At 42.7% G+C, this 24,077-nt stretch overlaps 4 protein-coding genes and 1 non-coding gene across 5 annotated transcripts; 4 read left to right on the top strand and 1 right to left on the bottom strand.

Moving 5' to 3' along the window:
• The first annotated feature begins 934 nt into the window (after positions 1–934).
• Positions 935–9,379, top strand: LOC136467408 (protein SHORTAGE IN CHIASMATA 1 homolog). The gene is given in 12 exon segments (XM_066466094.1): positions 935–1,327; positions 1,490–1,576; positions 1,681–1,752; positions 1,837–1,890; positions 1,975–2,067; positions 2,627–3,266; positions 3,269–4,586; positions 5,446–5,653; positions 6,524–7,243; positions 7,412–8,226; positions 8,228–8,972; positions 9,051–9,379. Coding segments are annotated over 12 exon segments (5,148 nt in total). The 5' UTR covers positions 935–1,033; the 3' UTR covers positions 9,153–9,379.
• Positions 9,380–10,181: 802 nt separating this feature from the next.
• Positions 10,182–10,874, top strand: LOC136465937 (uncharacterized). Its single transcript, XM_066464479.1, has one exon. The coding sequence runs from the start codon at positions 10,182–10,184 to the stop codon at positions 10,872–10,874; it is 693 nt and encodes a 230-aa protein (XP_066320576.1).
• Positions 10,875–11,530: 656 nt separating this feature from the next.
• Positions 11,531–11,602, bottom strand: TRNAP-UGG (transfer RNA proline (anticodon UGG)). The gene has a single exon. It is a non-coding gene; the product is annotated as a tRNA-Pro (tRNA).
• Positions 11,603–13,107: 1,505 nt separating this feature from the next.
• On the top strand, positions 13,108–15,612 carry LOC136463929 (ascorbate-specific transmembrane electron transporter 1). Its single transcript, XM_066462900.1, has 4 exons — positions 13,108–13,514; positions 14,387–14,435; positions 14,519–14,721; positions 15,081–15,612. The coding sequence occupies exons 1-4, from the start codon at positions 13,191–13,193 to the stop codon at positions 15,387–15,389; spliced, it is 885 nt and encodes a 294-aa protein (XP_066318997.1). The 5' UTR covers positions 13,108–13,190; the 3' UTR covers positions 15,390–15,612.
• Positions 15,613–18,051: 2,439 nt separating this feature from the next.
• Positions 18,052–23,847, top strand: LOC136467409 (remorin-like). Its single transcript, XM_066466095.1, has 5 exons — positions 18,052–18,265; positions 22,082–22,138; positions 22,222–22,309; positions 22,700–22,781; positions 23,407–23,847. The coding sequence occupies exons 1-5, from the start codon at positions 18,142–18,144 to the stop codon at positions 23,605–23,607; spliced, it is 552 nt and encodes a 183-aa protein (XP_066322192.1). The 5' UTR covers positions 18,052–18,141; the 3' UTR covers positions 23,608–23,847.
• Positions 23,848–24,077: the final 230 nt, after the last annotated feature.

Genomic DNA, 24,077 nt, shown 5'->3' with positions numbered 1-24,077 from the left:
AAGCACGGCACATGTCGGCATGCCTCGCAAGACTGCGTGAAGATCCTTGACGATCAAGGATGATCTGTTCGGATATGCTAGATTCTGCAATCTCTGTAATTCCTATCTTGTAAATCGATCAGGATAGAAACAACCGACCTGTAACCCTACCCTGGGCTATATAAGGCGGGTAGAGACCCCCTTGTTTTCAACAAATCTGTCATAATACAATCCACAAAGACACAGGACGTAGGGTATTACGTCAAACTGACGGTCTGAACCTGCCTAATCGATGTCTCTTGCGTTCTGTGCACCATCCGGTTCCCTCACGCGCACCTCCACCGATTCATGTACTACCATGGGCATACCTCTTGGTAGACTGCCGGACGTATTTCGTCGACACCGTTGCAACACTTCAATCTCTTAGAATGCTACTTTTTAAGTATAGGAGATTGGATAGGATATTTGATGGGTGTTTCATGAGAAAAATTCCATACATAAAGTGACCTTATAGAACAAAGCCAGTATTCAATACTGAAGAGTGATTGTATCCTTCTATGCTTGCACCATGTCCACCTGCAAATATTGTGTGGCATATATACTATGAAATAATTAGAAAATAGATTCCCTACTACCCAAATATTCTTATGTTGAGTATACAGTGGGCGCATCACTGGGGTGAGAGCCTGGGCTTTTGCTCCATAGCCAGTCAACTGGGATAATGGGCCTCGTGTTGGACTTCGTAGTCTGGAGTCTGGAACAGGACAGCAGTTTGAGCCCATCATCACCCATCATCATGACAGCAGTTTTGGCCCAATCCTCGAGTGCCTGCTGGTGTTCCAATTCGAATTTCGAATTCACCGTCTCAACACTCAACAGCCCGTCGCTCCTCCAAACCAAAACGGCCAGGCCAGATGCCACTCCTCCAGCCTCCCTAGTCCCCACCGCTCCCTCCCCTCCACCGCGGCGCCTCACCGGGCACCATGCGGAGCCGCTTCCTCACCGGGAGTCCCCACCGCTCCCTCCCCTCCACCGCGGCGCCTCACCGGGCACCATGCGGAGCCGCTTCCTCACCGCCGACTACTTCGCGCCGTCGCCCTCGGCCTCCTCCTCCTCCGACCTAGCCATAGCGCTAGCATCCCTGCCCTTCCCTGCCCTCCCGGTCCCGACTCTTCCTCCCGATCCCCACCTCCTCAACCCATTCCCCTTCCCCGCCGATTTCCTCCCCGACCCGAGTGTGGCCGGCGAGGATCTCGACTCGCTCCCCTTCGATTCCGCGCTCACCGAATTCCTCGCCGCCTTCGTCCCGCAGCCCCTGTCTGTGCCGGATATCCCCGCTGCCGACGAGGTGAGCCCGCCCCGCGTGCCTTAGGAGTTCACGTTCTCTACTCTCTAGCCGTATGGGTTCAGTGAGGGACAGTTCGGAAGGGTGATGAAGTCGTGATTTGTGTGGTTTTGTCAATTCCGTGCTTCAATGCGTGAAATTTTGTAACTCAGGGGTTTCTCGCAGGGCTTGCTGGATGATTATCTCTACGGTAGAGGTGTGTACGGGAACGGTTTTAGCTCGATGGATCCCGTTGCTTTCAGAATCCCCAAGGCAAGTGAAGCTTTATATGTTTGGATTTTCCATGCGCTTCTCGCCTTCTCGGCTGTGATGTTCTCACCATGGAGTATTTCTGAAAATTATGTGTGTTCATTCAGGGACTGGACGACAGCCACACAAAGGGCGATAAGGAAGAGGGACTCAGTTTGGAGGCCTCAGCAGTTACCAAGGTGATAGTAGTTTCTGCTTGTTTTGTTATGCTGTGATTGTTGCATAGGAGATTTATGTGTGGTTTCTGTGTGATGTGGTGTTAGCGAGGGGGCCTGTTGGAGGCCATGTTTGAGGTTCCAGAGGTCGATTTCCTGTTGGTAAGATGCATCTCAATAGTTTCACCTGTACTTTTATGTAGTTTCCTGCTCTGGCTCAAACTCTGATGTTTCATTGTATCAAAGGTTTTGCAGAAGAAAATTGCATCGCTTGATGATGAAGAGCCAGATGCTTGTGTCACCTATTCATTTGGTGTCCCAGACGTGAAAATCCATCCGGTACTCCACACCATCTCATCTAAGTTTTAAGCTATTTACTACTCTGTATTCCATATTGGTTGGAGCTGCAATTTAGTTATGAGAAATGAATCAGAATGTTGTGCTTGGATGCACAGGCTCTTTGGCAAGTCACATGTTAATAGGGATCACTAATCCACATTATGTCTGGAGCTGCAGTTTGGTTCTGAGAGATGGATGAAAATACTGTGCTTAGAACCACAAGCTCTTGGCACATGACATGTTAACTGGGATCATTGAAATCTACTATCTTCTGATACAAGTTGGTGGTTGCTTTTTTTATGCTTTATACTGTTGCACTTACAATATTAATATGAACGTACATCACTGGCAATACATGCATGATAACATAACATAGGGTTTTCTCGTTAGTTTCTTGTCCATGGTTTCAGGAGTAAACACCTTATGATTAGCATGCTCATTGTCATTTGTTCATTTGATTCCATTGTGATTTATGAAGTCTGAACTCAAAGCATCATATTCTTACTATATTGTTTCTCAGTGTGCTCATGTCCTCGAACTTCCTTCTGATTTATTGCAGGACTTCATTGATATTGATACTGAGACAAGAATACCATATCCAGCTGAACTTGCAGAGTCAATTTATCAAGTAGAAGTCCCTGTAAAACATGATGATGATATGAACTGTCCTTATGCTAAAGATAGCTCCTGCATGGAAATCGCAGGACAAGAGAATGGTCAAATAATACCCCAGTTGGAGGCTAGTATGATTTCTTGGGAGCTTGATGAGTGCCCAGCAAAGACAGCGGTATCCAATATTTTTCATAATATTGTTGAACACTTATATGATGGAGCATAAGTTCGTCTTCCATCATTTGGCTCAACTGAGTTCTTGAGATCATGTGATATGGACATTTTTTCCTTGGTTTGCAAAGATGCCCCACGTGTGGAGTATCAAGCAGATAAACCAATTACAACAAAGGATGTAGCAGAAATGGATTTTGTGAGGATCAATCATGATATTTTACTTGATAAAAAGTCAGCATTATACCCTCTCAAACCTGATGGGACCTGTTCAGATTTTCCTTGCTCCATTCTCTTGGAGGAAGTAGAGACTATCAACTTTCCTTCTGAGGATGCCTTTAAGACACTTGTTCAGTCAGTGAAAGCTGAGATGAATACATCTGAGGTAATATTCAAAGATGACTTTGATCAAGCAAAATCTTCTATGAATCAGTGGTTAGCTCTGAATGGGCTCTAGTTGATGATACCTTCAAATCACTACCTACACCTATTTTACCTGATGATAAAGCAATGAGATCTATGCTTCCCCCTATAGAAGTACTTTGCTCCCTAAAACCACTTCCGCTATCTGCAGCAGATGGGATCTATTTGGATTGGCATCTTTTATCAGAAGGGCCATGCAATCAGGAGAGTTGCTCTACTTATGCGAGTATGGTTGAGGAGGTAAAGCCTTGCAGTTTAAGTCCTGAAATGGAAATAAGTTGCCAGCAGATGCCAGCGCTTGACATTAGTTTTCTGGAGGATTTTCCGAGAAGTGCAAAGCTTCAACATGAGGACAAGAAGAATGAGATTTATGTTCCTGGGCCTATACCTGATGATCCATCAGCCAATTTGGAAACAACTCAGAAGAACATGCTAGAAAGTGATGTCAGAGGTCATAGCCACATGGATAAATTGAGTCCAGAAAAGGAATCATCATTGTTTAAGTCAACGTCACAGTCCAATGAGCTAAGCTTCTACTTAAATGTGAGAAATGACACTAATAAAGTAAGGAAAAATGAGGATATTTCTACCTTAGACACCCCCTCTTCAAAACAAGCAGCTCCTTTTTCAACCAGACCTAGAGTTAACAAACTCATAGAAATTCATCCTGTCAACCTCTCAGATCTTATCCAAGGCCTTATCAAAGACATCCATGTAAGTTATACATCTGTTTTGCAAGAAAGTGCATACTTCAGGCATTCTTTCTCCGATAGGCAAGGTTTAAGCATTTCAAAGCAAAAGCTTCTTGAACTGATAACAGGGGAAGGTTCAGAAGGCTTGTATAGCTACTGTAAATATGAAGATAAGATGGAGCTTATTGTACTGTATGCATTAAAACAGGTTGCATATTACCTATGTTTCTTTGGTCTGCATGCTGCCTATCTGTATGTAGGCAATTTGACTGGAACATTTGAAAATATTCCTGAGAGGTTAAGAAATATTCAACGCTGCATTGGTGAAGCTCGGTTGAAAGCTGAGAAGCAACTACTAGAGTCTCATCCGTCATTATCTGTCATTGAGACAATCCTTAGATCTAAAACCCAAATTGGCCGAAAGATCCGAAAGATCCTTATAGTGTCTGATAGAGCTTTCTGGTTGCCATTGGGTCAAAAGCTAACTGCCATGAAGATAACATCTGTTGAGTTTGAAACATACCATTCAACCACTTATTCAGATCCGGTGATCAAGACAAACTCTAAAACGTGTATGCTGGAAGAATTATGGAAATCAGACTGCATTCTGCTAGATAACAAGTAAGTCCACGTGAATTCAAATTAGGCTTATCTGCATTGTTTCCTTATCTTTTCAGTTATATTACTACAAATAAAATCAATGTTAGAAACACATTTAGTTCCTGCAGTTAGCCACTTAATCTTTCATGATAACTTCTCATATTGATATGTTCTTCAGCATGGTATGTCACCACTTATATATAATAAAACTATAAAGATGAATAAAAGATATGCTTCAGGCAAAGAATCCAAATGCCTAATTTTGGAGGTATCTTAAGCGATCTGACTAATTGATTGTAACTGGTGAAATCAATTCTCCGTCTGTTGTACTTACTAGAGATCAATGTAATTTCTGGAAGGATGCAATCAGTTCTTGTTGCAGTATATTCTGGTTCTATTTTTTAATTGAAATGTTAAAATGATTCAGTCTACTAAGAGATTAAGAATCTATTATGAATGCTCATAATTTGAAACTAGGTGAGGTTTCACATTATTTTTAAATGTACAGAAATTTCAATATCAAATTTGAAACTTATTTTGGTGAGCACAAGTGTAAAATTGATCGGCTTTTTTATGCTTAGAATCATTTTCCTCTTTTGCAAACAATTTGCCTGCTTACTCATTGGATTATTTTGTAGCCTTTTATACTTTCTGACATAACTGAAAAACACTTTAGAGTTCAAATTTTTATGCATGGGCAACATTTTAGAAATCACATATAGGCCACGTCTACACTATAGAAAAAATAGCATACAATTATAAGGGTGTCCAAAAAGTTTCTTGTCATTTTTCATAAACGATGTTTTTTTCCTGTGTGCTTTATGTTTTCAGTGTGTCTATTGTCAAATATAATATAATTAATTTATTTTCCATCTTGAAGGAACATCCCAGCTTCATTCCCTTTCAGTGAGTTTTGCATGATACTGGAATATGGAGGTCCAAATAAATCATCTATCTTGTTATCTCGGGCTCCCAAATTAGATGGTTTGCCACCACTGCATTTCCTCTATGTCACAGTGGATGGTGAAGGCCTTCCAAATGCTCTTGTCGAGGACAATCACACAGACCAGGATCTGAAATCCACGTTGGTGATTATCAATCACTTTTTCGCAGTTAAACTCATTAAATTTTGTTTAGGGGGAATCTTTGTATCTATTTCGGTCATTCGTTTCATACCTTTGCTGTTTGCTAATAAGCACACATGTATGTTACTGATATTTGTATAGTTTGTTTTCCTCTTTTGTACAGACTGATATCTTTATAAAATGAGTTCAGGAGGGACTTTTCTCCTTCTGGTTTTCTCAAAAAAAAAAAATTATGTTACTGATATGAAACGTGGGTCTGCTTTATTAGTTATTGCCTAAGTATATCTATTATCTATTCAAGTTAATATTTTTTTTGATAAAACTAAGTATTGATTACATGAAGGGCGGGTCTGGTGTAAGCGGTAGAGTCTTACCGCCTGACCGGAAGGTCCTGGGTTCGAGTCGCGGTCTCCTCGCATTGCACAGGCGAGGGTAAGGCTTGCCACTGACACCCTTTCCCAGACCCCGCATAGAGCGGGAGCTCTCTACACTGGGTACGCCCTTTAAGTATTGATTACATATAGGTTTCTCTGGTCTCTAGGAATTCCATAAATTCCTAGACCAGAGAATGGAAGTAAAATACAGACTACAATTTTGTTTTTTCTACACATCACTCACCAAAATTTGTTCAAATGTGTAATAGAAAATATGTAAATAACTATAAGATCTGCTTATCATGATTCCTAGTTTTGATGAACATGGATTTTACACACTGGATAATTAAAGTGGTACGCATTGCATACTGATTTTTTTTTTGAATCTCATACTGAATTGTTCAAAAGTCATTTTGAGGGAGTCCTCAAAAGGCTAATGGGGTACGTATGTTTCTATTAACCAGAAGATCCTAAGTTTTCCTCTCCTTGTTATTTGCAGGATGCTGTTTTGCATACACTTCAGAAAGACTTGCAAGAGAAGATGAACAAAATGCGTATTGTTGATTCATTAAACTTTATACCGGCAACAAATCAACAGCAACATCTGCAGACCAATCATCTCACTGCTGATTCATCAAAAAAGATTCCAGCAGATGTTCAACTGCACAATCAGGGAAATCTGAACGAAAAGAATATTGTTGATCCACACAACTTTGTGACTGCAGCTGAACAGCTCAATACGTTGAACCAAATAACCATTGCCAATTCACAAAAATTTGTGCCTGCAGTTGAGAAGAGTAGTTCAACTTCTTCTGTATCTGCGAATGTGATAAAAGCTCCCCAAGACAACCAATCTGCTCGTGTCCTTCCTCTCAGTGAGAAAATGGACAGCACAAAAGCAGGAATACCTGGCCCAGAGGCAGTGATTGTTGTAAATACTGGAAATCATGGAAAGAATATGCTTTTCTCTCGAAGATCATCTTATCAACAGATACTAGCTTTGGAGAGAGGAGGTATGCAGGTTGTAGAGCGAGATGTTGATCTGCCTGTGGACCTAATACTTACCGCTGCAGTTTGTTTACTATGGTATGATACAAGAACCTCTGGGTCCAGTGAATTAACAATATCATCAGACACATCTGGTATAACAAATTTTGTAGAGGATATTGCTACCTACATTCTGATGGCACTTAGCTTCTGTTTCTGTGGCTGCATAATGGTAATTGCTTTTGCTCCTGTTAATGTCCTTAATTTTCCATAATAGAGTGGCCATGCCATACCTTTCACAGCTTATGCATGCATATATGTTACACTTGTTTTTCTTACTAATATTTGTGCTCGTTTTGGTATATTGCAACACAATGAGTTATCTGTTCCACTTTTGCAGGTCTTCGAGGTTGAAAATCACTTGCTTTCTGCTGTATTGGAGGCATCTGATTCTCTATATGCTTCAGCTGCTAGCCTGGACATGAACTTGCAGCTATTCTTCTCACAAATGCCCAAATCAACAGATCAAATCATTCTCAATTGCATCCAGAATGCGGTTAGTATAAATCAAGCTCCTTGTCCACAAATACCTGAATCAGAAAGTCTGGTTGAGTCATTTGTCACGGCATTCCCTTCAGTTAGTCCTCTGTCTGCATACATGATACTTTCTTCTGACACTCTTCTGGATTTCCTCAGATGGTCACATGAGCAACGCACTCAGGCTGTTGAAAATTATCGTTTGCCGCCACAGAGCATTTCTCTCTTCAGTGCTTTGTGCAAATTCAGTGAGCTAGGTGAATCAAAGTCTGTTTTGACTGAATGCTCTTCTGTAGATTCAGATATCAGTAGTGCATTGTTGCAGTCTGCAAGGAAAAAGAAAAGGTGTGCCACACAAGACTTTTCAGCAGCAGTTAGTCACCCTGCTCGCCCTAATCCTTGTACTCAATTGCATGGTGATTGTGTAGAAAATGACAATGTATTATCACCACCTAAGTTACGGAAATTCTCTCACATAGATGATATGATGCCTGACCTCCCTGAAGTCTTTATGATTGATCAAAGGTTGAATATGGGTAGTGAAGGTGTCTCTTGTCAGCCAAGAAAGTATGATGTGGATGCTGTAACTGGGATTCATGTAATAGATGATGACTTCATCAATGAGCTGACTCCAAATTTCAGAACATACAATGAAAGGGCTAGCAGTATGGTGGACATGCAATTTCTCTATGCAATCCAAATTGGGTGATAAACAGCCAATCAGAAGTTCCTTTCGTGCCAGCATGCCATCAGCCTGTATAACTTCCAGTCATCCAACATTTCCATCCGCATTGGAGATCAGTAATGACCCTGGTAACTGGGACGTTTCATGTGGTATAAATCAAACATGGACAGATAATGTGCATGGGGATTTCGCCACAAGTTCAGGTAGAAATGATCTGGGCAGCAGATATCATGAACCAAGACAGGAAATAATGCAGACTCCAGCATCTTCACTTCCTTTTCTGAAACAGGATTTTGGCTGTCATGGAGCATCAGAAGGCTCAGGCTGGGAAATGGATTATCTAAGGCAAATGAATGAAAACAGAAAAGCACGCCAAGAGCAATCTAGATGCAATGTTTCAGCAACATGATAAAATTCAAGAACAAGGGATGGCTCTAGAATTCTGAGTGTTCCTCCTATTGAATCTTTCAGATATCAAAGAAATACAGATACTCCTTTCAGGGACCAGAGCCCTTCAGATATTGAATCTTTCAGACATCGAAGAAATATAAACACCCTTTTGAGGGACCAGAGCCCTTCAAATGAGGCTCGCAGGTATGAGAAAGGCAGGGGAGGAACTAAAGCACAGAGCCATAGGGTAAGAAAGGATTTCAAGGCACAGCCTAGTATAAATCATGGAAAGAGCATAGTGCCATCCATCGAGCCAACATGGACTCCTCTTGACAAGAGAGCAAGACAAGTATGTATTTACATACTGCAGATTTGTTTTTGTATGCTAGTGTTTAGGATGCCAGTTAATCTAGATAATCTTCTGCAGAAACTTACATTTGCAACACATGGGAGCGAAAAACAAACCAAGCTGGTCTGGAGACATCAAAGCAGCCCCTGTGTTGGATGTGGCTTCCCTAAGAGGTACTAGGAAGAAGCTCCGTAGATTGTCAGGTCCAGTAACGTTCTGGACACCCAGAGCATGTTATTCTTGGAGAAAAAGGCCCCACATGCAAGTTTTTTATGTTTTAATTGGTTAAGACAATACATGAAATATTTCTTCATGAGAACTTTGCACCATCATTGACCTGGCAGGAGCTGTCAATGTACATATTTTTTAGCACTCCTGGGAATGATTGAATGTATCCTTGTTACACGTATGTCCTGTCTGTTTCAAACTGTGAAATTTATCTGCCACTATCATCTTCTATAGATTCAGGTTTCACTTACCTGTTCGCTTGATCGTTTCTGTAGCTTATAAGCCGGCTGATGCTGTTTTATTGTGAGAGAAAAACACTGTATCATGGCTGATAAGCATGGCTAATATGATCAAGCGAACAAGGTGATTGCATGGATAGCTATTTATTTTCTGAAACTGTGAGGGTATGGCATATCCCCAAAGGTGCGTATCCTATCCCATTTGTTTGACTGCATGGCACTGATGTTATCAGGCTTACATGTCAGTAGTCTACTGCTTAGTTCGATATCTTAGGCATGCCAATGGTCCACAGATGGGTATTTGGGGTATCACTTTATGAGACGGCACAAAGCCACAAACTTCCGAAATATTGCAGATTAGAATTTTTTTTTACTTCTATATATAACTCAAAACTGGTAGATGCCCTATATTGCTATTTTTTTAAAAAAAAAAACTAGGCCACATTGTTTTTTTTTCTTTCAAAAACTAGCCCATATTGCCTGCGTCTTCCTCTAAAGAGAGAGAATTAAAAATAAAAAACGCTCCCCGTGTGTCCAAGTCGGAGACGAATAGAGTTCAAAAAGAGTCGGAGACGAATATATGGAGGCATACGGTTTCAGAAAGCAATTCGATGCCTGCTCTAAATCGGAGTTCGGCGCCGTTTTAATTGGCAGAACCCTTCGACGTCGTTCAGTCGTGCCAAGTTCGTCTTCTGGCTGGACATCAAGAAACACCCTGTGTCCTGTCTAGTTACGACCTACGATGCAGGGCAACGGCAATGGCAGCAGCTTCCGCTACGGGCGAGGCCAACCCTACCGCCCGCCGTTGCCGCCTGAACAACAGATGACACCGCAAGAGAGGGAAGTGGTTCTGATGGCTGCCGGCCGCCTCGCCGCGGAGTACCTGGTGAACAGAGGCGATCTGCCGCCGAACGTGCTGGAGAACCGCCCGCCGGCTCCGATCCCGCTGCTCGGAGTCGGAGGAGGCCAGCCCGCGTTCGGGTCGCAGTACCACCAGCAGCCGCCGGTACCCCGGACGTACCACTTCCAAGGACGCCCGCCGGCGCCGCAGCACCGTCAGCCTCAGCCATGGCCCAACCCGTTCCACTTCCACCAAGGGCAACAACGCCCACCCGCACCGCAGCGCCGGTTCCCGGGCCCCCGCCCGTTCCAAGGAGGCCGCGGCCCGTTCCCGAAGCGGCCACGCCAGCGCCCGTTCCCGTACGGCCCGCCTGGGCCGGCTCCTCCCCAGACGCGGTACGCCGGCCAGGCCGCGGCACCCGTCGTGTCCGCGAGTAAAAATAAGCAAGACGACGACAACGAGCACAGCGCGCCGCCCGGAGAGGCGGGCGACTCTCAGCCGATGGCGCAGCCGGATGTTCCGGCCAGCGGCTCGCAGCAGACGAACGAGCCAAGCAGCGGTTCCCTTGGCGCCAACGCTAGCGAATCAAGCTAGAATCCACACGCACTTTAGTTTTTGGCTCAAAAGTCAATGTAAACAGCTCTACAGCGTAGCTCTAGCACAGTTTTTTTTTTTTCTTTTTGTTGCAGGCTTGCACGGTTACCCGGATCAGAATTTAGCTGCAAAGCAGCGATTTTGTAATTCTGTGTGAAACTGGTGGAATTAGTACTGTTTTATCATCTATATCTATATACTATATACTTCCCTCCGTTTTCATTTACTGGTCACCAATCTTTTACCGTAGCAAACTTGACCATCTATTTTTTTTCTTCTAAAAAATCTTAGATACTTCCATGTATATAACACTAATGAAGTATGCTTAATAAAGAATCATATATGTGAAAATTTAATGTATATAAAAATCTTTTGCAGAAAAAAATATGGTTAAAATTGTTACAATAAAAATTCGATAACAAGTAAACGAAAAAGGAGGTAGTACAATCTTGGTGACAACAAGTACTAGAAATAAATATAGCAACGATTTTGTAATTCTGGTGGAATAGTGCGGTCTCCACATCTGTATCAATTCTTATCTTATTCGCATGCCTGAAAACATCAAAGAAATTGCCAAAGAAAAAACCAGCTGAGTTTCACGTCACGCTGCCTAGTAAAAATCAGCAGAAAAATGATACTAATAATACAAACAGAAAGGGGCATTCCGAGAATCGAACTCGGGACCTCTCGCACCCAAAGCGAGAATCATACCACTAGACCAAATGCCCTGATGCTAAATAGTTTAATTAAGTTGATATTAATTTATTAATCCTGGTGAAGCGACGAGCAAGATTGCAAGAGCTGTAAAATGCAAACGCCAAGTCTCAATTCTCACGCGGCCCTCTTGTACTGCAATCAGTTACCGTCAGCCAGCGATCTTCATGAAGCTTAGTGCCTGTTTGGCACGGCTCCTGGAGCTGGAGGGCCAGCTCCGGCTCATGTAGGAGCTGTACCAAACTCCCCTCTCCAAAATAGCTCTTCCGCCAGTGCACTTTGGGAGACGGAGCTGTTGTGTAGTGCCAGGAGGAGCCAGAAAACGTAGCTCCGCGCGGCTCCGCCTGACGGTCTCGAATGCAAAGACGTTCGCGCCTTTCTTCGCATGCTCCGCGCTCGGCTACGCAGGAGGCGGCGGCAGTGCTGTAGCGGCGAGCGGCGAGCGGCGAGCGGCGAGCGGACGCTGTGTGGGAGCGGCGCTGTGGTGGCAACGTGGGAGAGCGGCGACGCAGGCACCAGGTGCGGGCGACGGCAGCGTGGAACAATGGCGGCGAAAGCACCGGATGCAGGCCGCAGGCGGCAGCGACCTGTGCGAGCGGTCTTCGAAGGAAGGACGCGAGGAGAGAGATGATGAAGGTCGTATGGGCCTTGGCCCAAAATGGTGTCTCCCTCAATTTTTCTTATAAATATATTAAATATGTTTAACTTAATTATAACCAATATCATGCTTACTTTTGTAAACGTTACTGACTCTAAAGAACACTATTATCAGTTAATCCTATTTTTCATATATTGACCTTGTTATTTTCGTACAATCGTATGACAAAGTGACATCAAGCATAAATTATATGTACAACCAAGGTAAATAAAAGCAGGGGCACTATAGACATTCAACATCTTTCATCCATTCTTAAAAAACAGATAGAGCTATTTTACTAAATATTTTTCTAGAACGACTCTTTCTTCTTTAGAGGAGCTGCTCCTTCAGAGAAGACAGTGACAAAACTATTTTTTTTTTTTGAGGAACCGGAGCCCAGCCATGAAAGCGGCAGTCTAAAGCGGTGGCTGGTGGACGGAGAGTCGGAGACCCAGTTAACACGTCAGTCGTCACTAAGCCTGATAATAAATAAAATACTTACACGAGCACAGGAAAAGACAGAGTATGCTACCATGATCACGAATTTCAACAACCCACCGGTCGTCGCCTGATCGGTGCAAATCTTTCCACGCTAGCGATTTGCTGTTGCTTTCTCGCGCTGGGTCCCGCGGACGCAGGTGGGCACCTTGATTATTCCCCCACACATGCGGGGCCACGAAAGGCTACGGATCAGGCTAGAAGCCTCGAAGTAACCTAAGCTCGCGGTAACACGAGAAACTACAAATATGAATTACTAAGTTTAACGATAAATAAGCTACTCGTACACCGAACAAGTTCGACCTTCAACGGAATGCCCTAGTGACAGCCCAGATTTTTTTTACCTCCCTCGTTCGCATCAAACCTCCAATCTAGCATGCACAGGTTTTACCCGACCTGGCCTAATCTTTTTGACCATATCAGAACAGAATCATTTCAACAGGAATTAAAAAAATAACAAAAAATCAATGAAATCACTGCCATTTATAGGAGACGGTGCGGGGACACCTCGCTCCCGCATTCTCTCCGGCCACTCATCGCGTCGCCGTTGGCCGTTAGCAGCAGCAGCAGCGCGGGGGGCAAACAGGGGGACAAGGCAACCGGGCCGACGAAGAGGAAAAGGAAGAAAGCGTCGCCGAGGGATGGCGCTTGGCCTCGGCGTGCGGGCGGCGCCCTTCACGTACGCGGCGCACGCGCTGGCCGTCGCGGCGGCGGCCATGGTTCTGGTCTGGGCCATCCAGTTCCGCGGCGGGCTCGCCATCGAGGCCACCAACAAGAACCTCATCTTCAACGTGAGTACTGCCTCAGTGCCTCTCCCCTCTCTCCTTGCGCTGCTCCCCAATTGGATAAGGCGCCTGGTTGCTTCGACGCCGATAATTTTTTGAGCCGCGTTTTTCTTCTTTTGTTTGCTCTTTTTTTCCTCCTTTGATACAGTAAAAGTAGGATTTGATGTCGCGTCGACAGTGAGTGTGTAGGCTGCTTCACGAGCTAGAAAGTGAGGAAATTTAAACCTGGATTATAGAATTATTAAAAAATGATATAGTGCAGTGGTCTTGATGATACGTTTAACTTATTTGCTGTTAATTGTAGCTTTGGCGATTTGGAGAATTGCTGTGTGGGAGGTTAACTCATTCTTAATCGTTCCTCACACGACGGCTCTGTTTGTGAGCGTGTGGCATGGCCTTCTTTGCTTCAGCTAGAGATTATGGATTCTAGCTTTTATGTCCCCCTAGTAGTTTTTTACCCTAAATAAATTCCACAATTCAGCTTGCTCAGATTCTAGAGTCCAACAATCTGCTCAAACATAGATTTTACAGGATTGTGGCAAACTATAGTGAGACAAAAAAAAAAAGAGAAAGAGGCCATAAGCTAGAATCCACAAACAGCCATCAGGTTTTGGACCTTTAGTTTTCCACAATCCAGGACTTCATGCTGCTTTTCAGAATCTATATCTAAAACTAGCATAGCATGTAATTTGTGTTTATTTGGCTTAAAGTTTGTAGGCTTAGTTGCAAAGCATTTCGCTGCACACGTGTACCCTTCGAATCAGAAAACCCGTATTTATTGTTTCTTAATCATTTGTTTCATCACTACTATTTTAGTGAACCTGAATAATAAGTTGATTTACAGCATTTCAGAGTTCATCACAAGTTAAATATTGCAGGTTCACCCTGTTCTTATGCTTATCGGTTATATTATTATCGGCGGTGAAGGTAAATGATCCAAATGTTTTCAGACTTCTCTTCTCTGTCACATGACAAATTTTAGTTTAGTAATGTCTTGTTCGTGTTGTCAGCTATAATGGTATACAGGGTACTTCCGACAACGAACCATGACACAACTAAGCTGATCCATCTAATTCTCCACGGGATTGCACTTGTCCTTGGTGCCGTTGGGATATACTTTGCTTTCAAAAATCACAATGAGAGTGGGATTGCAAATCTTTACAGTCTGCACTCTTGGATTGGGATAGGAACAATTACTTTATATGGTATTCAGGTAAGGTCATGCATATGATGGCAAAGTTAGATTTCTTCTTTGACTATGATTTTGACACACTAACAACATTATTGCATTTATTTTGAATAATTTATCTTTTTTTTATTGAACCAACCAGAGATATATTGTTTTTTTTCGAAATATAAACTTTGCATATGTTGTCGGTAGCTGGTGACCTTCATAATTGCTCTTCTTAGTTAGGTTAACAACCAACCGTCACGAGAAAGTGAATTGGTTTTCAGAGCTAAATGATGGAGTAACACAATTTCTGAAATGAGAAACTGCATTTTAGTCTGAAGTCAACACTCGTATAGTTATGGAGTGATAGAATGACCTTATATTTGCCTCATTTATCACAGTGGATAATTGGATTTGTTACATTCTTCTTCCCTGGTGCTGCGCCAAACGTGAAGAAGGGTGTTCTTCCATGGCACATACTCTTTGGGCTCTTTGTCTACATTTTAGCACTTGCTAATGCAGAACTCGGCTTTCTTGAGAAGCTCACTTTCCTCGAGAGCTCAGGTCCCGATAAATATGGCACAGAGGCATTCTTGGTGAACTTCACAGCATTGGTTGTCGTGTTATTTGGTGCCTCTGTTGTGGTGGCTGCTATAGCTCCAGTTCGCCTTGAAGAACCACAGGGTTATGCTCCAATTCCAGAAAACTAGTACAAATGAAATGTACAGCATATTCAGTTGCCAGGATTGGCTGTTACCATATGGAGATAAGATATTCATATCTGTTTATTAAAGGAGAAGAAGATGATGGAATTATCACAATAAGAAGATAGTGCATCTTCATTGTGTGTGTATATACATTCTGTGATACTTCAAAATTTCAGTATATGCAAAACTGAATATCCTGGTTCATAAATGTGTGTATTTGCTTTCATGAATACCTGTTTGATAAATGTGCTATGGATACTGTTATTTGTTGCAAATCGAGCTGATTTGGATTTTGGATTGTCCTGGTTCAGAAGCAGCCACTGAAACTGCCTAACAGAAAGTGATTAGTGCTATATGCAAGTTCACTGTCATAATTGAGTTATCTATTGTCTCAGTTTCCATTTATTTGCACTGATTTGCGTAATCCATGAGAAAAGCATAATGGAGTTATTTTATCCAATAATAATCCGATAAGATGGTGGGGACATATTTATCTATTGGGATTGTATGTGATGTACTACCGCTTACTCGTATTTAAAACCCTACTGATTAGGAAATGGGGATCCACCATAAAGGTACGTCCATTTCTGTCTACAGATATTGGATGGCCTCCTAATCGGCTCTTAATTATAAAAAAAAAGCAGCCGTTACAGATGGCCTTGTTGGTGGGATGGGTTTAGCCCCAGATTCCACAGAATATTTCGAGTGAGATGTGCAAGTCTCCCAACCAAACATCACAGAAGGAGGTCCATCCTATCCCCATCTCATTTCATCCTCACAACCAAACACTAACTAAAAGTATGAGAAGCTCACGTTGGAAACGTGGTATACTGATATGACGCCTGCCAATCCAAACAGGAACAGATTTATCAAAAAATATCATGCGTTGGTACTATAGTCGCGCAAGTAACGTCCGCAGTTTACCTAGGGGTGTTTGATTTAGTTCTCTCGTGAAAATCGCGAGTTGCAAAGACGAGAACCATGAAAAGCAAGATCTTGAATAAGAAAATAGAAATCGAGGAAACCACAAGAGTAAAGTAAAGACTAGTAGAGTCTCATCTTTTGTCATTCTTTGCTCCTTTTTCACTCGATGATTCATCTAAATTTCCCAACCAAAAATTCTATATACCTATTCTATGATATTTCTATATATATAGAATATGATATCTAATATGACACCCGATTTGTCTGGATCCCAATGCTAACTAGAAGGACTAAACATAAGCTAATTAAAAAACTAATTGCACGGATGGAGACTAATTTATGAGATAAAATTATTAATCCTAATTAATCCATCATTAGCACATGTTTAATGTAGCACCACATTGTCAACTTATGGACTAATTAGGCTTAATAGGTTCGTCTCGCAAATTAGTCACCATCTATGCAATTAGTTTTATAATTAGTCTTTGTTTAATACTCTAAATTAATGTCAAACATCCGATGCGACATGAACTGAAATTAAGGAGGAGGTATTATAGAGCAACGAACCATACATTAGCTGGAGTGCATTCAACTTGTCAGAACCTTAAGCCCAACCAGTTTGTGCTGTTCAGTGACAATCCAACGGGAAAGCATAATTTAAAGAGAGCGCACTTTTAAATAATATAATGGAAGTGGCATCGATAGCCCATAACTATCATTAACTCATTGACAGATATCCCTCATATTGTAATGAACATAGATAAACATTTGTCTTTATCAAAGGGCAAATAGCTCTGCAGAAAGTTGAATGGAAGGTTCCACCAAGGCATGGAAGCTACAGACGACAGAAACACTAACCCGTGAGAATATCAGAAAATGCATAAATAAGAAGGCATGGTGCATCGTGACAGAGATTTGATGCATAAATAAAACACATAAAGGAGGTGACCATTGTGCGGTTGTTGTACAGGTTATCATCAGCATGTGCCTCAAATAATAAAACGAGAAAAAGGAAGATTGCAAGAACCTGAAAGGAAGGAGAACGTGGCGTCTGATTGAGCATTACCATTGTATATATCCAAGCTCGATTAGCTCCGAGCCGCCGACAATGCATTGTCTGAGCTGTTTGACAAATGACAATGGCGTTTTAATTCACAAATGGCATCACTAAAGCTCACCTTGGAATCAATTCACTGCGCCTGTCCTGGCTGGAAGCTGCCTCTATTTTCAGTTCTGAACAGCTACCACCTGAAGAACTAGGAAAATGGCGCCATGTCCATCAAATATTTTTTCCACAGTTAAACACGCCAACGCCGGCCGTCCGAGCTTCGGTACAGCCGTCGCGCGGCGACATTTGAAAACCTTGTACAGACCCCATAACATATGGCTGATGCTGATCGGGAATTTTCAGTTTCCACGGAGGACCGCCACGACGAAGGCGATCAGAGCTGTCTGCTTTGGAAATTGGAACGAGCGGTTGGGAACGCTGTACTACAGCGGGCGTACCAGTGGTGTCCTACGGTTGCACCCAACTTCTGTTTACTTTCGCGCGCCTGCTCGCAAGCTTTTTCCGAGCTCCGAGCCTCTCACTCCACTCCAGCTAGCTAATCAAACCTGGCCGGCTGCCTGTGTATGTCCTGTTCGCTGGGAATACTATTGGTTGATTTATTGTGCCTGTTCGTTCGTTGAAAAAGTACACCTCATGAAACAAGCGAACAGGTCGGTCATGTATATGTAGATACCTAGGCACTCAGCTGCTGCGAAAACAACTCCTGAAAATTCAGCAGCCTACGCCGATTCGCCTGTGCTGTACAGCGTGAGCTGCTGAGAGATGGCTGCGGAGGGACCGAAGAAGGCGGAGGTGGAGGTGGCGCCGGCTGTGGCAGAGGAGGAGGCCATCGTCCCCGCGCCCGGGCTGCCGGCCAGTGACTCCAAGGCCCTCGTCGTCGTTGACGGTGAGTAGTACAAGTACTCCGTACTTCCACCCTGTCCTGAACTTTTATGTTGCTGGTAGAGTATAGTAGTAGCAGCAGATACATGCGAGTTTCCGTTTCGTCGCACAAGGAACATGCAGTTTTTCTCCGTGAATTTCCATAGCGCTGTCAGTTTGCGGCATGGATTGTGCAATAGTGTCGAAAGGTTGTCCTTATCTAATCTCGTCGCACCCATGCGTTTAATAAAGTTTGGTCTCCGAAAACACTACTTCAATAGTATTTTTCATCAAACCAACAGTATTTTACTCTCACAGTATTTTAGCGTAAGCATTAGCATAAATCAAATTTCAGTGAAACGAACTGGCCTGTACATATACTACCTTTTTTCATACATCACCAGTACCTTACGACCTTACCTTCCGCGGTTCAGCAATTGTTGGCAACTCGGCATAACCGAACTGACCAGAATCTTCACGCGCGCGTAACGTATCAGAAACTGATTTCCGCCAGAAATCTGCATGCCTGCTTGTGATTTGTGAACAATCATCCTGCCAATTTTCGTAGCATCCGATCCCATTCCAAGTATAATGGCCCTGTTCGTTTCTCTTGTAATCCGTCTTTTTCAGTCGCAACAGTGTTTTCCTCTCACAACAAATCAGTCGGAACAGTGCGAACGGGGCCAATATTGGCCGCCAGCTACTCTATGAGATACGGAGTAGATTGACAAGTTTATTACTAAATCATTTAGTCTAAATGTTTTGTATGAACTACGATGGTGTTTGGAGGCTATCGAATGCAGGCCAAAAGAATCAAGAATACCATTTTTAATTTGTAGCAGTTTTGTCTCAGAGTGCCTTAGTTCGATGCCAATTAGGAAGGTCAAAGTTAATGGTCAGGTGAAATCGAAGGAAGAAGACTCAAGCAGGAACGACTGCATATGTCTGGGATATGCAATCCTAACTGCAGGAAGCCTATGCTGAAAACAGCAAGGATTGCACATTGAGCGTGGTATATATCGAATACAGAGATTGGGTGGCGGTGGACGCAAAGTTGTCTCGTCGATACATATGACAATGCTATATTACAGTCTTAAGTACCAAGTATACTTTAACATCTCTCCACAGTCATAATTGGAGCATCGAAGACGGTTAGATTGAAGAAAAGTTGAAGACTAACATCCCCCTCGCTCTTAGCGACATCACAATGCAAATGCTTTTTTTCTCTCGAATGGAATTGTAGCATGTTTTTCATTAAGAGGAAGACGGAACATGAAGAACCGAAAACGACGACCAGATGGGATGAATGGGAGCCTCAAATTTCTTTCGAAACTTTAAGCCGCTGTCCCAAAATCATGATCCAAGAGCAAAAGCACTAGAGAACGGTATGATCATAAGCCAACGAGTGGCTAGGTACCTTTGGCGATGACCAAGAGGTACAGCGGATCAACCGAGAACAGACGGAAACAAATGCTCGAAAGAACGAGAGAAACAACACAATCTGCACAGGCCCGGACTGTCTGCCGTAGGGAGCTCGGACTGTCCGCGGGTCAGGTCCCAAACTATCCGGGGTTGAGGGCCGAACTGTCCGGCGTTCAACTCCCGTAAACTGAACGATGAGAAACAGTTCTGACCTGGGCAGAAAGAAGAACGGCGGACTGCCCGCGGTTGAATCCCGGACTGTCCGCAAGTCAAACACCAGAAAACGAACTTGCTGAAATAGTTCTAGACACGCTTCAGCAGCAGCCCCGGACTGTCCGCATGTAGGCCCAGACTGTCCGACATTCAGAGCAGCAAATCACGACCAAAAGAAGACCTTCTGCTCGTGATGTGAACAGTAACAGCAGCCTGTCCGGGGGTCAGAGGCAGACCGTCCGCGAGTCGCGAAATCAGCATGAACAGAGTTGCCTGAAAAACACCAGGAGCAAGGAAAATCCCGATTTACGACCAAATCAAAACCAATTACCACCAAATTTTAACCATATGATTACAAGGCAATAGGTGAGCTACCTCTAAGAGATCATCGTCCAATTTGAAGCCAATCAACAGGAAATTAGATGAACATGGAAAATACCGGTTTTCCAACCCTAAAGCTTGATTCGCCCTCATCTTTGAACTCGTGAGGAATTAGATGAAATCCCTCGGTGGAAAGGTTCAACTCACGTCCTAGTTCATCTCAATGCAAAAGGAACAAATCAAAACGGTCTCAAAACGACGAATCGAACCACACAAGAGAAGGGGGAAAGGAAGAACGTGAAGAACACAAACGTGATTCACAAGAACAACTCATAAATCGAATCCTGGAGGACACGAGGAGGTTAGGGCCTCCATTTCCGCTGCAATCTTTGGTTCTTACACAAATTATACAATTTTTGGACCTCTCTCACAGGAAAACTTAAGGGGAGGGGAAAACCTAGAGAATGATGAAGCAAAATGAAAGAGGTGAGGGAGATGGGAACTCTCTCATCCTATTTAACAGGGCTATTACACAATTTTAGTTTTGCCCTTGGATATTTTTGAGTCAAACCACTTAACCCGAGGGAACTATGGTCCAACCCGAGGTAATCTTCATCCGACGGCCACCGCGTCCTTCATGAGATAGCTTCGCCTAGACGCAAACTCCTCGATGCCACCACGTGTCGTCCGTTCCTCCTCGGAACCTTCGCCCGGGTTTTGAAACCTAAACCCGTGAAACTGGCCACCGATGGTTTTGAGGCCCAAACCACCAAACCGCCCGCGAGTAGCGTACTCCATACGCGTCCCCGGCCACTCGACACATGTCACCGCCATCATCGACCGACCGTCCGCCAAGTCCTCCTGTGCCCCGCTCAACTCGCACGTCTGCCGTCTTGACTCGGTCAACACGGTCACTCCCATGTACACTTACGCTTGTCGATGTCCTAGATGTCAGCCACCGTGGTTGGTCACCCAACCTTTTGGTCCCTCAGTCCAAGCCTCATGTCCGTCCTTCACCACTCCCGGTCCATCGGCACGGCACGTCCCTACTTGACCTTCACCTCGTCGTCGACCATCGCCTTCGAGCTCCACACCTGCACACCACAAATCAAGAGACATGTCATACAACCCAACTTACGCCGTGGTTAGCTCATAAACTCAACCAAGATCGTGGATCACATTGACAATCACTCATCACAAAACGAACTACAAGGGCACATATCAACCTTGTGTTCGTAGAACAACAATAGTATGCTGCGGTTGCATTGGCCAACGGTCAGTGGTCCACAAACCGCAAGTGTGCCGCACACTAATGATCATAATGATGCTACGACTGGAGTAGAAACCTATGAGTAGCTCATACAGACGATAGCCCCTTTTGCCACTGAAGCAGCCAAGGTTGAGGTGGAGATCAATTTGGTCCACAGCCTAAACCTTCCCACATAGGTGCTGCCCTCGGTGGAGATCAATCTCCCCAGAGGCAACACAGCGGTGGTAGAGGAAGCCTTATTAGCCAAGGAGCGAAATTCTAAAACCACAAAAGTAGGAAGGATTGTGTATAATGCATGGGATGGATTGTATTAAGCCTCTCGGACGCTATATATAGACTTGGATGTGGTGGGGACTGGGGAAGATGCCTCCTATGATACATATGGCAATACCGGATTACAATCCTAACTACCAAATATACTTTAGTAAAATGTATCGAGTATCTAACAATTTTAAACTATGTATAATCTGTCTCAACACACTCAAAAAAGGTGCATGAAGTTAAGATGTACATGATTCCTTGAATACTTCTATTGCATGTCTTCGATAGGGGAAATGTTTAATTAAGTCATTAATGTTAAACTCTGAATAAGTTCCATACATTTGTGCTTCCCAGAGGTGGCTGATAAACCTTGTGCTGTGAATAATACACCGAGGAACTCAAATGATAGAGGTAATTAATTGATCCTTCTTTTTTCTTCCTATTGCATATAGTATAATCATGAGAATTGACTAATTAAATCAACCTATGTTTAGACATTGCTCTTGCAAAGGTGGAAATAGAGAAGAGGAACTCTTTGATTAAAGCATGGGAAGAGAATGAGAAGGCAAAAGCGGACAACAAGTATGTTGCCAAGTAGTATTCTCTAGTTTCTCACACGCTAGTCAATTTTGCACTAGCTGGCAATTATCACTTGTCATGAGCCCTTTTTTATTTTTTCAGTTATTTCTGTGAGCGAAATTATCCTCCAAAGATCTAAATACATAAACATTCTAAGAAAGTGCCATGGTATTTTCCATTGATGTACCTAAACCCTCGATCTTTGAGACTAAGTGGTACACCATGTTTAAGCCAGCAAGTAGGTATTGAGAAAAAAACATACTAGCACAAACATATGATGGCCATGACTTCATGTTGTTGCATGATTTGATTAGAAAGTGTGTGTATCTAGTAAGAATAAGAAAATAAATCACAAAACCGTGACTAATCAACTAACTAATCCCTATGTCACAGGGCTACTAAGAAACAATCTATTATTCTTTCATGGGAGAACACAAAGAAGGCAGTCGTAGAAGCTCAGTTGAAAAGGATGGAAGTAAGTTTGTTGTTTTCATTTATCTTGTTATACATTGTTTTAAAGGATGATTCTATCCTATTCAGAACTCCCTCTGATTACAAATGTAAGTCATTTAGAACATCAAAGTATTCGATATGATGAACCATAAACCACACATTGCAAACCATGACATTTTATTGCAAAATATACTATTATATATATATATATATATATATATATATATATATATATATATATATATATATATATATATATATACTTTTGCCTACATTTAATTGCAAAGTATACTATTATATATAAACACAAAAAACTATATATTATCAAAGTATAATCAATCTGTGTTTGTTAATTTGTGCAAATTAAACTTTTTTTTATATTGGTGGATCAAATTAAAGAAGTTTGACAGACTATAATTCTAAAACAACCACAATCAGCAGGAATACTACAGAATAGCAGTAAGGTCTTGAAAAATGTTTGTTTTGACATAATGGTTTAATTTTTAGTATTGGTGTCTAGTTGCTTTTGATAAAATAAATATATTGATGTTAATGTAATAGGTGGATCATAATATATGGCATGTGAATATGTGATCACTTTTTTAATGAAAAGAAAAAACATCTAACCTCTTGGAGCTAATCTTCAGGAAGAACTGGAGAAGAAAAAGGCTGAATATGCTGAGAAGATGAAAAATAAGAAGGCAGTCAACCATAGGCAGGCTGAGGAAAAGAGAGCAATGGTTATGGCCCAGCGTGGTGAAGAAGTTCTCAAGGCCGAGGAGATGGCAGCTAAGTACCGTGCCAAAGGGGTAGCCCCAAAGAAAATTCTTGGGTGCTTTGGAGCATAAGGAAGGTTTGAATTTTTATGCTTTCTCATTTGTGCACTAAAAAGCCATGGTGAAACTTTATCAGCTTGTGTAATTGTTACCCTTGTTAATTGTTTGCATAATCTACTATTCATGGTGCACAAATGATACTGTTGGTGCATAGTTAGACTGTCGTCGATCAAAATGACAAGCATATATAGAAGAGTGAATGTAATACTTTAAAATTTTCTCTAATGACAAGGCATATGTTTGTAAAATCTATTATTCGATGTAATTTACCTTTTTCCAAATCTTTTTGACATAGAAACAAAAAAACAATGTATAAAAAGGAAACTTGGTCACACTATGTTGGGCTGAGTGCTTAAGCTAGATTCTTGACAGGCCGCACCGTTACCAGCTCCTGGCCTGTCCTATACCACACTACCACCTGATGATCGACTGCGAAGCCCAAGCCGCACTGGGTTTAGGCCGGGCCCAGAGACTTTCACACA

Source organism: Miscanthus floridulus, chromosome 7, assembly GCF_019320115.1.
Source record: "Miscanthus floridulus cultivar M001 chromosome 7, ASM1932011v1, whole genome shotgun sequence".
Lineage (NCBI taxonomy): Eukaryota > Viridiplantae > Streptophyta > Magnoliopsida > Poales > Poaceae > Miscanthus > Miscanthus floridulus.
This window is presented reverse-complemented; position numbering and strand designations above follow the sequence as displayed.